Here is a 15,423-nt window from a genome sequence, read left to right as displayed (position 1 = left end):
GTGACAAAATACATAATTTATACATATCCTTCATCGGGTGACCGCGAGTTTTCTACATTCCGTTCATTTATTCTGTTTCTCTTATTAGTTGCTTAGATATTACGGTGTTTGCACGGATCTGCACCAATATCGTTGATAAAAATTACCTTTATTCTCATTGAAAATATAAATAAATTACAAAATATATAGTTAGGTTAATATTCGGAAGATCGTCATCTCTAACATAAAGTCAATACGATATCGCGTGAACGCCAAGCGCTACCAGACAGCTTCTGTTCAATCGAATTTGAATACACTTCGGAACGTCTATTACCAAATCGTCATCGATGAGCCTTGGTCGTAGTCAGCGTTTCGATATCATGCTTCTACTAAGGTACGTTATACACAGGTGGGTGTAATCCATGTCAAGTTACGCATTAGAAGATTTCATTTCGAGTATTACAAGATTCTCTTACGCATAATAACGTAATATATATATATATATATATATATATGTATAATGATGTGCAAATGTCAGAGACCTTGCTGTGCAAATCCAATTAGATTCAATTGTTAGTCACGTGTTTGCCAATGATCGTACAAGACATCGAAGTTCCATTGATTTATATACCATTCTACAATCGGATCTGCTCGACTGTGGCACACGCACATCACAATTAACCGCTAGGACTAGGAAATTCATCGTCGTTGCTACACAGTGCTTTCGGTGTCAGACGCCATAGACAATGTTTGGAGTTTCGGTACCGAATAATTTTCCGAATGACCATGAGACTGCGAGCGATTCGATACTCTTTCCAAGGTCGATGGAGCCGACGGGGTATCTTGATGTGCTTTCGGCGGTATCGGTGGTGGACTCAGCTAAAAATGACAAATGAATTATAAACACATCGATAACGACGATACGTAAAAGACAATCAAAATTTTAGAGAAAGTAACTATTACCTCTTGACCTGGTAAAGAATGTGACCCTTGGAATGTAACGTTCGCGAAATTTCCTGTAGAGACGTTTAGCGCATTTATTACAGACGGAGGTGAAATATTCATAATGTCGTTGCACCTTGCCCGTGGTTCGAAGTCCTCGTAACCGAGATTATTTAAGTTAGTCAAATGCGACTGGAAATCTAATAAACTAGCAGTTGATATACCGCTATCGCGAAGGTCATTCGGCTCATTTTGTGCTTCCGAATCATCGTCCGTGCTCCACTCTGTGTTACGTTTGTACGCTAAACGTTTTGGCGGCGCGGGTGGTACTACAATGTTTGTATTCGAATCTCTCTTATCAGGCGCTGCAATGTTAAATTTTCAATCAGCTTTCGTACAGCTTAGTACAGAAATTCAAATATTTAAATATTCAAATAGTCATAGAAACTTGGAATTATTAATCGATCAATTCGTAATTAGAAAAACCGCACATGGTTCATGGACTAATGAATTACGTTCCTCCAAGCCACGCGGAAAATTAGAACATTCTTATCGTAGCACAGTGTTGCGCAATTATTACACAAGTCCTTCAACATCTGTGTCTACAAGATTTGAACGGTCCATAAATTTCGACATTGTAAGTTAAAATAATACTGATTGTACGTTGTAAGAATATAGCTAACGTCGCAAACCGGTGTGAGATCTCTATTTGCTCTGCGTAAACATGAAACTTACTGCAACCTCTAGGAGGCAATGGTGGCGCTGATTCAGGACCAGGTTCGCTCCATGACGTTCTTAGACCGGTCTGATCCACTCCATCCGTTGGCGTAGGTAAAGAATGTCTCAATGGTAACTTCGGACTTAACGGTTTGCTCAGAGATCTTTGATGCGTGGGTCTAGGCGGAGTAGTCCCATAGCCCACAGAACGTGGCCGTACTTCACGCTGCGGTATAGGTGGTGGCCCACCGTCTACTTTTGTGTAGAAACCTTCATCCTCAGGTAGGCCATCGCTGTCCGCGTGAGAAATTCTGCAACCTGCCGTTTCCAATGTAGCTGGACGTTGCTTTTCGTTAACGGGTAACGGAGGTAACGGTGAACTAAAGAAATGAAAAATAAATACGAAAATTCAATTCAAAGACGATTGTTTTCTTGCAAGTTTATTTGCAAGCACAAAAAGCACAATTTGTAATTACTTGACAATGCTGTCTTGATGAATTGTTCTTTGTCTTGCTAGTGGACCGAGACCTTGTTTCAGCTGTGTAAATCTTTCGTTGAGTCTCTTGTGTAGCGGTTGCACGCCAGCTGGTGCAATTTGTCCGTGTAAATTTAATCCCGCCTCCAAAACGCTCATTTGGTCGAGAATCAAACTCTTCAGTCTGTTTACGTGTGGCACCATGTCCGGATTTTGTCTAGCGAATTCAGGCGTAAGAAAGGCTTCTTGGTATTTGGTGATACCACCCATAACGTTCGCGTCGATGATACCTTGGAGTCTCATGCTAAAGGGGTTAATATTTCGATTAGGTTCGGCAGTGTATTGCGCGACAAGTCTCCTCAATTCTCTCTCCACGCTCAGCATAGTTTCACAGGCGTATTGTACAGGCGCTAGTAGTTCAGATCTCTTCTCGATCACCTCAAACCATCTAAGTATACCGGGTAGTTTCGCCTCTGTGGTCAACGTGGTTCTTTCGATCCAGAGAGATTTGAACTCGTTCTCTCGGTCAACAGGGCCTCTGTGAAGTGGTCGATCAAAGATAAACTTCCGAACGTCGTTAACTAGATAAAAGGCGACCACTCTTTCTGGCACTTCTGCTCCTCGACAGGCTAGGCTGTTCTCCTCGGGGATTGGTTTGACGTTACAAATTTGTATATCTGAAATGTTGCATTTAAAGTGTTAAACAAATCTCTATTTAGATTCCACTTTCTTAATTACGTTCATAAAAATAAGAAATTGCATAAGCATCCTAGTAGTTAGTATATGGCTAAGAACCGAAAGAAAAAACAACGAATTAACTTACATTGCCCCTCGGAGATAAGGATGCTCTCATCAGGCGGTGAATTCTTCATTAATATTTGTGCGCTTGGAAATTCAGTCTGTAATCGCTGTGTGAATGCCCCTATTCTTTCGTATTCTAAACCGCGATAGATGAATAATTTATTCTGCAGAACCACAACAAAGAGGATTAAATTCGTCACGTTCAATTAAATCTATTTTAGACCTAATCTCATTTATAAGTGATACTTACCCTAACGAAAAGAGGAAAACTAAGACCGTAGAATCCTACTCTAAAGTACTCCGGCTCTGGCCGAAGTTGCGTCAATATATTGTCCAGTAATTTGGCTTGCAGTTTCAGTAGATGACTTAATTTTGCATAGTCGTATAATCTAGTCTCGTACAGCACTGCCAATTCCTTACACAAAGGAATACCTTTCTCCCAACATTTGCCTCGATCTAAGTCATGAATTATCTTATGATAAAGGACCTCTTTTCTCTGCCACTCTGGCTGTTGCGGATGCAAGTGATCAGCAGGTAAAATTGTAGAACCCCAACCAAGCTGATCGGCGTATAATTTCATTGTAAATCCAGCTTCTGTATAATTTTCAGCTACCAAATGTAGGTCGTGAAGCTTGTAAATATAACGCAGGTACATCTCTTTACGATTGAATTCATTCTTGTAAAAATTCTAAAGAAAAAAACCAGGATCCATTGTTATTTCAATTTTTGCTTTCGATACAAATTTGTAATGTCTCGCCTACCAATAGATTAACAGTGCACGACATACGCTTGTCGCGATTCTCGTCCCCCTGAATTACGCTCCTGTAATCTAGCAGTCTTTCCAGCAAACGCGTAATTGACGTGATGAAAGCAGTTCCGCTGTCCTTCCAGGTTGGATCTTCTGACTGAACTCTGTCCAATAATCTACGGACAAAAATAGAATAGCATGATTTAAGTATTCCGTTCACGTGCGCGTGAAGATGTATGTAGTTTAATTGCGAATCTAGACGACACACTTACACGGCGCTAAGATGCTCCCTAACGCAGCATGAAATTGCAAATGAAAGTTTTAATGATGACATAGAAAAACTATAATTGCCAATGCTACTACTAGTTCTAATGATTAGACTGCGGATATTTATGCCAACGCATATTTTTATGTACACGACTAAGATAATAAGACATTTAAATATTTTATATACTTTTGCATATTATGTGCATATTCTATGCACTCTTACATCTATAAATCTCTCATAAGCGCATAAAAATGTGCATTTATACAAATGGAATTTTTTATAAGAAACGTTCTAGCAAAAGTAAACGACTACTCACATTGTGTTAAACAACTGTCTGTACTCGTCGTCACCTTTATTCTCGCTGATCAGGATATCCAGTTTATCGATCAATTCCGATTCCACGGATTTGAAGCTACCACGAGCTCGTTGCTCGCACTCCATCATATCGAAAAAGATGTGCAAAGTGGCCTTCCTCAGCTCACTCTCGGGAACTAAGGTAACTTCCAAGAAGGGGCCTACCATTCCAGGAATAAACTCCAATTTACGATCACCCAAATGATTCCACATGGAGAGTATTTGAAAGCCCATGAACACTCTCATGTCCCTGTATTTCTCAATGATCTTTTCACGCTTCACTTCCGAAAATTGTTCGAGTTGTAGAGATGGCTGAGTGAGGTACGCTACGGCTAGATTAAAATACGTGGACCAGAGCTGCGAATCGAAGCTAGCTTGCGAGGCCAAAGGCTGAGCGAGTTCCTGCAGGGACTTTAAGATAATACTGTTCGCCTGCATTCTAATTACTAACCAGTCGGGTGGAAAAACTTCCTGTCTGACGAGATCACGGAGAACTAAGAAGACTCTCAAAAGAAAATCCTTCAGGGGTTTTCGTTCACCTGTGTGAGCTAGCTCCTCCCAAAGTCGAACGTAATGATATTCGTCTAGAAGCTGAAGCAAGCCTATCAAGCAAGCTACCAGGCAGCCCAACACGGGGCCACTGGTATTTATTACAATCAGAATCGTCTGTATCAACACATCCAAGATAGAAAGGCAGAGGGTCTCGACGTCGTGTTGAATACAGTTATTAACCTTGTTAGTATCTCGCCCCCTTTTGTATAAAAAGCTGAGGATTTCTCCTAGAATCTCCGTACAGGATCTAAGTTCCTCTCGTCTAACCAAATGGATCCTCAAGTGTCTACACATCGTAACCAACAGCAGATTCCTACTCTCGTTGTCCTCGCGAAACAACAACGAGGTGGTCAGATTTTTAATAGCCGTTAATTTAGCCTGCGTGAGCTGCAACGGTGGTTCTCTTGGCACCGAGTCGAGCATCGTGCAAGCGAGTTTCGCCACCTCGAGAACTGGCAGCACGGCGACTAGCTGTTCGAAGACTGCCGAGATGGAGTAAAGCAAGGCTATCTGAGAGTGAAGCACCATTTCGTACGGGATGCCCAACATCTTGTTCAATGCGGCGAAAACGCAGTACAGATCACGCTTGAAACTGTCCTCGTATTGACCAGCCGTTGCTCTGGCGAATAATAGGCGACTTTGAATGATGAACTTGAAGATATATTCCAGAGAACGGAAACACTTGATTATAGGCTCTTGCTTCTCCGCCGCGGTCACCCAATCTGCACAATGTTGCACGCTACTTAGAAGACCTTTATATACCAATGCAGCGGCAAAGTGGCCGGAAATGTAAGCATCCATGACAGGTTTGAAATGCTCGAACTTGGAATCCTCGAGAAGGCTGAAAATGGAGACGAGCACTTGGAAGACTAAACCCGAATGAGCCGTGGAGTTACCATCCTCTGTGTGGAACATGGAAAACAGCGCATCTAAAATGTCCTGTAGAAACTTGACCAATTCCTCGCCGTCCAGCCGCAGTACACGACCTAAAGCCTCTGATATTCGTTCCGGATGTGCCTTCCATTGCAACAGGCTCAGGAGGTCTACGTTTTGCGTCAATTTTGTGCTGCAAAGCAACGTTTGTACGAATACGGCCTCTTTGGGGGATCTGGAAAATGCTGGTGAACCTGAAAAACACACAAGAAGTGAATAAGAGAACGAACAGGAGACGAAAGTGCTTGATTCATACGTAGATTCGAATAGCAGAGTTTCTAAAATCAACAAAATTTAAGTAAAAGGCTCTCGATCGTACCTGTTACATTCGGTTCTCGAGCGCTGCTAGGCAAAGAGAGGTAACTTAACGAATCCAACTTGGAACGATCTTCGCACTTGTAAATATATAGCTCGTGGGGGCCATCCTGAAGAGTAGCTCCCCCAGGTTCCATAAGACGCACGAAGGCGAAGGAGAACAATTTCTTGTCGTTCTTCTCGCGTGCTGCGTCAAAGGAAAGCATGCTATGTTAAAAAAACTGCGGATATTCGGTATGCCAAAAGCTCTTAATCTGCAAAGAAATTTCAACGACATACTGGAACAGTGCCGGAATTCAAAGCGGACGTGGCTTCCGTAAAACTTGTCTATAGGTATGGCCAATCGAACTGTCTCGGCCCACGATGGGCTGTTGTGATGATATATAACTAAACTTTGATACTCGGAACTGCCCTCCATCCCAGCCGCGCCAAACAAGCATTCTTCCAGAGGTTGACCATCCGCGTCCAAGACCAAAATCGTCACCTATCGATTTCATCGAGATTCGTGTTTAGACAGAAATTTTATCACAACTGACGATAAGCGTCTCTATAGTTTGTACTTCGACATCGACTACGAATACCTCGATATTTTTCCCAGTGGATTTTCCGCCTCGTTCGAACTCGCCACGTTCCAGTTTCAGGTACAAGTCGTTTCTCACGTCACCCGGCATGATCACGTCGGAGAACCCTAGCTTCTTCGTTAGACAGATATTTTTGAAAAGCAGTGGATTCTCCTCGCGAACTTGAGTCAACTCGCCGTGCAGGACGCGCAGTGAAACCACTATGCCGTAATTAGGCTGGCCCGGAAGCGGGGAACACTTGTTGTTACGAATAATCTGTTCGTGTAACTGGTGAAACTCCTTTTCTTCCCCTTGGCATACCTAAGACAATGCTGCTTAGACTGGTGACTCGAACACCCTCGACGTTTGTCTTAGCTTTTACACTTCTTTTTCTTTAAGAAGGTCTTAATAATTAACAAAACTTTGGACAAACAGGAACGTAGATGAAAAGTTACCGCATAAGGAAAACGGTCAGATAAATCGATCGACTTGGTACAGCTTACCTTGAACGTCATTTCGAGTTCCTCCGTGTGATCCTGCGTGGCTTCGGCAAGCGAGAGGACCGCGACACCGTGAGGTCTCCTGTAAGTGGCAGTCCCCGCTTTGTTTTTGCCTGAATCAGAGTAAAGCATCCTGCCGCATCGCATCACGTGTGCGACCATGTAAAGATCCCTGCTAAGGTCCGCATTGCCGAGATCCGTAAAAATCGTGCAATTACTATGAATCTTCTCTATGAAGCTGGAGAATCCCTCTTTCGAGATTCGAACCAGGAAACGTTCGCTTAGATATTGATTTCGTTTCGCGTCGTACAAGGAGAAGTAGATTTCCGTGTCCTCGCCGATCGAATGGCCGAAATCCCTCATGCAGAAATACAGGTGATGGGTCAGCACCTTTCTGTGCTCCTTCCGCCTGAGGGTTCCCCTAGCCGACGACCCTAGCGAATTTTCCGCGCTTTGAACATGCTGAAATCGATAGAACGTGAGTGGAAATGCGTAAACATCGCCGGGAATCGTATACGCTATCGTATTAATTATACAAAATTAACAATTATAAAACAGCATTTACGTGAATCCTCTACGGCGCGAGTAGTCTATAAATCTAACGAATATCTACGACGATATATCTTATTATTTGTCACCGCGTAAATCTTCCATTACACGTAGCTCCGACGAACTACCATCGATGACTGTGAAGTATAAAAACATTGCAGCTCGATCGATCGGTAATTCCGCAATCAAGATACATCTAGCGAAAAATAAACAAGCGTCAGGATATTTTTGAGCCGTAGTGTACGCTGGGAATCGGTGTACAAATCGCGGCGATCGCTCGTTCGTATTCGACGAACGCTATTCTGTTCCGCGACGAGATATCTAAACGGCGAATTACAAATATAGGAATTTCGATCGAACGATCGGCAGACATTCAAAATTTCATGTTGCACGGCCGTGCATCGAATACACCCCTGGAGCTGACTTCATTTCAATTCTTGCGGAGTATTTGAAATGGTCAGCATTCCAGCTAGAATTTCAATGAGCTTCAGCAATACGCGTTATAGCGAGGTATGAACGCTCGAAAGCTTTGCTTCTCTGTCCCTTTCTTTCCCTTCTTCAAAAATATCGAGCTCTAACGCCGGTCGTCGTTCGCTATTTTCTTCTCTTTCTTTTTTTTTTCGATAGCGAGTCAGCCGTTCGTATTGGCTGAAAAACGTTGACGCGAGGCGTCGCGTTTCTTGGATTGGCTTTCACCACGAATTCGTGGCGATCGTAAAATCGCGCCAGTAAGTAGTAAAATGTTCTCCCATAGTAATTACCACGTGATAGAGTTCCACGATTGACATCGTTTCCGGATCCACCATATGAGCACCCTGACGGGGCACCAGGTCCAAGCCCAGTTTCCTGAAACATTGAAAATATTGTGCGGTTGTAGAAACGAGCGATAGTACAAGAGGCTATTTACGAGAAGCGACGATGTATATAAAACGTGAAATCCTAACTTTGGTGCTTCGTGATTTCGAAAGATACAGATTCCCTTAATTACATGAAAATCAATTTTCCAATTAAAGTTATAATGCTCTAGGTAAGAGAACCCACTTTGTCAAATTCGAAGAAGGAATAGTTAACGAGTTTTCATTTTTCAAGATACGTTCTATTTATTAAAATATTAGTAAAATAATTCCCTCGTAATACTTTCCTTCGACCGTTAAGGGTCTTTCTCTCGGTTAAAACTAAAACAATACCGAGGCGAAAGGTTCGAGGATCGTTATACGAGCAAACTAAAATTTCCTCCCAATGAATGGATTTCGTACAAACGAAATTCCGTTGCACAAAGTAAGTACGAAGATCACTCGCATACATGCAAAGTGCGCTCAGAATGGACTCTTTAAATTACCGAAAGATCAAAGCTTCGGTAGAAGTCAACACCCTCAGCGGATCAGACGAATCTCTGCGCCGGTCTTGTCTCGGGCGGATAAAATTATCGCAGGGGTTGAAGAACCATCGTCGAAGATGATCAACGAGGAAGGTCGAGCAAAATCGAGGGAGTAACGGGCGATCCAATTAAACCGGGCATCGAATCAGTTTGAGAAGTTTACTTCTGAAGTGGCGGAGCATACTTAACTTCCCATGACCCCGGACGACCGCATGCCATAGGGCCGACGTGTTCTCGAACGCATTGGGGCCCTACAGGCCCGGCTACTCGCCAGGGTCCTCGCGTGGCCCCTTCACCTTGCAGGAATGCAGCTATACGCCGTGCGTTTCGACTTGGCTCTACTCAACTCTGCTCGACTCGCTTCTCCTCCTCTTTGTTTCCTTGCCACGCGTACAAATGTATAATAATGTACGTGTGCCGAGGTTTGCATCGATGTACGGCGCTGGGCTCTTTGCCTTCAACCATTTCAATTTTGTGTCAGAGATAAAGAAACGGAGACGAACTCGAGGACGTTGCGAAACGAACTAGAACGTCGCAGAAATAGCTTCGTTAATTGTAAACGTTGATTGAAACGAAACGCGTCGAATTGACTGGTATAATTCGCGGTGACCTGAAAATTTATGCAGACTCTGAGTAACTTTGTTGGGAGTGTATGTGTACGAGCTGCAGCTTCGTTTTTTCATGGGCTATCAGAATATTTGTAGAAACGTTTTGCGGTATATACGGTTCGGCAAGGTATAGCGAAGCTACGATACTTCTAATCGTAATGCAAGGTCGTTCTTCGTTAACTTCTCTCGGCAGAGATCTGTGAAACGTAAAGTCGTAAGTAAATTCATTTTGACTTTATTTAACGAAGGTGCTTATAAGAAAAGTCAAGAGAGTCTTAGTCTGTTAATCGTTGCGCAAATTCGAGTAAATTCACTAGAACACCCATCGGAGATACTTGCCAATGTTCTATCCACGTCGAAGGGCGAAGTTACGCTAACACCGTGACCGATCGTAACTTCTTTCCGCGATGCAAAAATCAGAAGTTCTCCAGCTAGAAGCAAGCAATTACTCAGGTTTGATACTATCGTGACTATTGTATTTTTGTTTCTCGTGTGTCCTGATAAGATGACTTGTATAAGAGAGTCGGAGAAACTGGTCGAGAGTGTGTCGGGACAGCCGTCATTATTTAAAATGAAGATACTTGCGGCGAAAAAGACGTGCAAAACATTAATGCTGTTGAAGCGATAATTAACGCTTCGTTCGAACACGTATAGATACATAACAGCGAATTCCGAATAGATTTTGGGCGGATCGGGAAAATTGAGTGGTACGCTCGAGAGAGCGTTGCTTTTGCTTCTCGTTTTGTCTCGTGCCTGTACCCTTCTCCTCGTTCTCCACGCGGCTACGTTACTGATCCTGTTGATTCGGTGAAGCGTCCTACGCCCTCGCGAACTCGCCAGGTAAGGCCGTAATTTTTCCACCGACTGGTTTAAGTCGATCGACGAAACAAATGTTCAAACCTTCGCTTCTCTAAACTAGGAGAACGTCGTATTTATTTCATTCATGTCAATACATTCGCTGTTATCAGAATTACCTTCTTATATCTCAAACTGCACGTCTTTTTCACCAGAGGTGTCCTTATTCCAAACGATGATAACTGCCTCGGTACATGCTGTCCATTGTTTTCTTTAACGTTCTAGAAAAGTCATTTTATCGAGAAATATGAAAGATGAAAATTCAACGCGTCGTCGTGCAGATTTCATTGCTTGACCTAACTAATCGCACGAACTCAACGCAAGAGTCGATAGCGAACATCGATGGGGCGTTTCACGATCCGCCGACGCTATACGGTCCTGGCTATCCTGAAAGGTCCCCCCTCGGGCCTCGGTTGATGGAATGCAGGTGAGCAGGCAGAGTTCGATGCGTGGAGACAGGTACAGGCAATGTCTGCCACGTCGTTCGGACCTATGTCCCATTCCAAAGATATCGGATATATTCTCTCCAGGCGGCGACGTTCGGCTCACCGCGAGAATCAAGCCGTCTAGCTCGAGAAACGGCGGACGAGCCTTCCTCCTTTGCTGCTTTCTCTTCGTCGCGTCCGCGTCTGGAGAGACCTCGATCACTTCAGATGACGAATTCGTTCGGCCAATGGCCGCGCATCGACCATCGCGGGAATCCAAAAGTGTCGATTTATAGCCGTGTGAAATACTGCCTCGTAGAGACGTTTTCACGCATGACAGAGTTCATGGAACTTCTGAGGCGGAACATTGGTTCTTGGATCGTGTGACGTGTATAGAAATGTAGGTGATCGAATGGTGATAACGAGAGACTGGAAAGTATACGATGTTCAAATTGATTATCGATGAATAAGCGAGCAAAGAAATATTTCAGTAAAAAGTTAGAGCTTATTATACATTACGTTGTATTATCCATAAGTATTCGGGCAGCTGACTCATATTAATGACATTTTACAAGTCGTAAATTATAATTCATAAATTATACTCCGGTATTGATAAATAATATATATTACGATTATCGCAGTACGAATTTTCCATTGAACCATCGATCTTCTTCAATTCCATTTAAAACAGACGTAGAAATGGAAGTAGAGTTCCAGAAGATACTGAAAGTTTCAGTCGTTCTGAATTATTAAAATAGATGGCGTGCGCTCGCAAGTTTAAGACAGTTCGTGGCTCGGGCTAATTCAGACACGCGTAAACGTCCAGCTAATCTCTCTGGAGTCTCTAGATAATTTGAAAAATCAATATCTCAAACAAAAGAGAAGATTTCGTACCGACAATAACAGAGAGAGAAAGAGAGTGAGAGAGAGAGAGAGAGATACTGTTGCAAGTCGAGGTGGTGAACTTTTCAGCTGCGAGGTATCCTTTGCGGAGTTCAGTAACCATTCGGTAGCTTTAAACGCTGTAATTACGTCGGTGCTGCTGCGAGTTGGTGGACTCCTGTTTCTGCTTCAAACTGACAATCAATTATTAGCCTTCGTTCGCCTCGCACCGTTCTTTGCGCTGTCTTTATATTCCACCTTATTCCTCTCGCTTTATACCGACCAATTAGCTCCACTTTTTTTCACATCACTGCCCAAACGAGAATTATTTTTGATCATAAAGAAGCTCTAGCTGTTAGAAGGTTTCTTGCAAACTTTTTCACTGTGCTTTGTAAATTTCAAGCACAACTTCATTTATGACTCGGAATAGTAAAGGAAGTCTTTAACTAATCCTTTGTTTAACTAATCCTTCAACCCAATTTTATACAATCAGGTAGGTTGTATTATAAATTTTACACCTTAAATGTCGTTATACGTGACGCGATTATTAATACTCATTTCCTATAAGAAGTTGATAGTGCTTATTTCTTGGATCTGACATCAGAAATACAGAAAATGTTTAGGATAAAGAAACATTTCCCAAGTCATCGATTTTAAATTCTTTCGAAGATATAAAGTAATTCTAGCAGTTCAGAGAAAGATTTTACACAAATAACGGCGTTATTTCTTAAAACTGCAGAAAAAAGTATCATTCACGGTTCCATTACAATCAAAAAATAAGGATCGTGTGGAAACAAAATCCGTGGAAATCGTACTCGTAATTTGTGCGGTGTGAGTTCTCGCGTCCGTGTAAAACGGCCTTAATAGGAGTGTTTCCTGATCCCGGAACGAGTAACGAGACTCGTACGTATAGCAAAGGGTTCGTGGGAAGACGAACGCCGCGTCTGGTTCGCCCGAGGGTACACGCACACAGAAACACAGTTCGTGCATCGAGTTACTCCACAATGAACGCCCTGGCGACTCGTGGCCGTCCGAGTGCAGTTGCAGTTCCGTGCCGTGTAGGTCTCTCCGCTGGCTCCAGCAGAAGATAGACAGTGGTAGTAGTACTAATAGATGTCAGGGCCAAATCCCCACGCCGCCACGATCTCAATTAGATCAAATGACGCGCGATTAAGCGCGATTAGCCGCGAACCTTTCAGTTTTTCGTCGTTGAAAGTCGTTGTTTCCACGTCTGATTACGACGAACATACATATTTCTTTGAGCCTTTATGTCCGTTTACAATGACCGGAGAATGTAACTTTTCTTACTCATTGTCCTAAAACGATGTATGTTTGTTGATCGAGTGCATACATAGCCGGTCATTGGTATATATCGGGACGCTAGAGCCCTCTTGCACAATAGTTATCAACTAACAATAATAGTGAGTTTACGAATTGTAGGTTATAGACTTCCTTTTTACAAATCTACAGTTTTACGTTAAATGGGATTAATCGAATAACTTGTAATTTGTAAAATTGATTTCCAGAACATTTGTTTCATTGTCAAGTTTGTTGCTGTTGCCTAAGAGAGTCCTAATGATATTTAGTACAAACTGAATGCTTTTCTTTTACTTTTACTGCAAATCTATCGTTTCATTTGCATCATACGTACCTCGCAGATAATGTAAAACATTAGATAAAGTAAAATTTGTTGGACTTTACCAGTAAATAGTGAGTAAATGTTCTAATATCTATTATTCCGGTTGTGTTTTCGAAAAGTTACGTCAGTCAAGCACAATAGTCAAAATGGAGGAATGGAAGGGGTCGTATGACATATAGAGTAGGTTGAGACCACGGTAAGATTCAAATGGTACGCGTTATCTCTTAGAAAGTGGGTAAAAAGAAGTATCGATACCAGGTGTATACGCTTATTAAGTTGGACGATCGTTGCCATTCATTAAATTTCTTTCAGCGAAGCAGCCGCACGTCGGTAGCCGCGAACCACGGAACTCCCCTCTACCTAAGCGCTTTTTCCCTTCACGATGCGCTACCTCTCATCGTACAGCCCTGGGCCCGAGTAGAACAACGCCAGCACCGTGCTACGCCGAGGCGAAGGCAAAAAGAAAAAGAATGCCTTACGGGGAATAGAGGCAGCGTTTCCCAACCTTCGGGAACCTTTTCTCGACCACTTGGGTACGCTTCGAAAAATGTCACTTTCCTCCCCCTCTCTTTTACGTTCCTGCTTGCATTGTGCTCATTTCTTGCTAAGTAAGATTAGAGAGTCGGTGATAAAATGTTTCTTATCCAATACGAAACAGCCGATTATCGATAGTAACTTGTATCAAAGGTGCATAACCTCTCGATGTTTCAAATACATACACGGGAATGATTTCTTAAGATTAGTATTATTTATTGAAATTATTTCAGGTTTATTTACTTTAGTAATCCATGTGTCACGGAACGTTAATTGAAGAATCAGAATATGATGTAACATATACTATTTCACAGAAGCAAACCCATTCTACAAAAAAAGTTAATCACTCCAATAACGCTTGATGGCTGTGATTTATATTTAGAACTTGGTAATCTGTGCAATATGCACAACTAAGGAGGCAGATTCGAAGAATCCGAAGGATTGGGAAACCCTGAAACGAAAGACGTGAGGGGAACGCGGTTATGTGGCCTGGAGTTTCATCCCGTACCACCGCGTTACCCCAACAAGGAAGCAAAATACATCGAAACGAAGGAACGAAGAGGGCCACGGAGAAAAGAGAAAGAGAGTTGCGTAGAGGGCAGTGCATACGAGGTGGAGCCTCCAGGCACGCTCATTAGAAATAATAATAATTACTACACACGGATAATAAATGTTGCCGTTTGCTCGATACATGCTCAACTTGGAAAGTAAGTTAACTACTACTGGCACACGGTAATTAAATAAATGAAATACGTTCGGTCGAATGATTTATTTCTCGTCTACGTTCGACCTAACACGCTCGAGCATTTCGCACTGTCAGCTCTAACTACGCTAGCGACGTCAAAATTTTGAGAAGACGCCAAGGAAGAAATCCTGTCTGCGGTCATTGCATGGAACCGTTACTCGCACGCATACACGAGCATAGCGAGTACATGGACATCATCGACGTTACATCAGAAATTTACTAAACCAAGTTGCGCAGATTTTACGCTCGTTAAAGGACGTTTGTTCGCACGTGCTTTGAAGCAATTTCTCTAATGCAAATGAATGTAATTTTATAAATATTATTTAGTTTCTAATACAATTTAGCTTCTTTATTCTCTAAAGATAGAAAGAAATTGTAGGTAAATGGTAAAATATAGAAAATTGATTAGAGTTACTATAAATTGTAGAATATGTTCGTTGAATATATGATCTTACGCTGTAAAGTCAAAAATCGAAGAGGCAAAAGAGAAAGGAGGACGAAAGGGGAAGACGCGCGAGGAGAGGCTTTAAAGAGCCGAAGTGAGCCTCCTTTGCCAGGGGAACAGGTTCCCGGCATGGTTATACACCGCGTATTCACCGAGCTGAAAACCTTGAGCTCTACGGATAGAGAAAGAAGCGTTCGTCTCATCTCTCTTCACAGATGC

The 15,423-nt window shown here is 42.6% G+C and overlaps 1 protein-coding gene across 4 annotated transcripts in view; it reads right to left on the bottom strand.

Moving 5' to 3' along the window:
- Positions 1-129: 129 nt before the first annotated feature.
- LOC122573847 (dedicator of cytokinesis protein 3) overlaps positions 130-15,423 on the bottom strand; it is a 54,186-nt gene continuing 38,892 nt past the window's right edge. The window contains exons 1-15 of one of the 4 annotated variants that reach the window (XM_043740765.1): positions 9,033-11,407; positions 8,455-8,539; positions 7,148-7,606; positions 6,666-6,965; positions 6,364-6,568; positions 6,089-6,271; positions 4,247-5,963; positions 3,935-3,952; positions 3,676-3,838; positions 3,165-3,602; positions 2,937-3,078; positions 2,115-2,790; positions 1,657-2,018; positions 943-1,286; positions 130-858 (exon numbers count right to left, since the gene is read on the bottom strand). In XM_043740765.1, the coding sequence (XP_043596700.1) occupies positions 691-858; positions 943-1,286; positions 1,657-2,018; positions 2,115-2,790; positions 2,937-3,078; positions 3,165-3,602; positions 3,676-3,838; positions 3,935-3,952; positions 4,247-5,963; positions 6,089-6,271; positions 6,364-6,568; positions 6,666-6,965; positions 7,148-7,606; positions 8,455-8,499 (5,220 nt within the window). In that variant the 5' untranslated portion in view covers positions 8,500-8,539; positions 9,033-11,407 and the 3' untranslated portion in view covers positions 130-690. Of the gene's footprint in view, positions 859-942; positions 1,287-1,656; positions 2,019-2,114; positions 2,791-2,936; positions 3,079-3,164; positions 3,603-3,675; positions 3,839-3,934; positions 3,953-4,246; positions 5,964-6,088; positions 6,272-6,363; positions 6,569-6,665; positions 6,966-7,147; positions 7,607-8,454; positions 8,540-9,032; positions 11,408-15,423 lie in introns of those variants that run through there. The other 3 variants (XM_043740762.1, XM_043740764.1, XM_043740763.1) reach the window with 3 other exon arrangements.

This window comes from Bombus pyrosoma, linkage group LG12 (genome assembly GCF_014825855.1).
Source record: "Bombus pyrosoma isolate SC7728 linkage group LG12, ASM1482585v1, whole genome shotgun sequence".
Lineage (NCBI taxonomy): Eukaryota > Metazoa > Arthropoda > Insecta > Hymenoptera > Apidae > Bombus > Bombus pyrosoma.
This window is presented reverse-complemented; position numbering and strand designations above follow the sequence as displayed.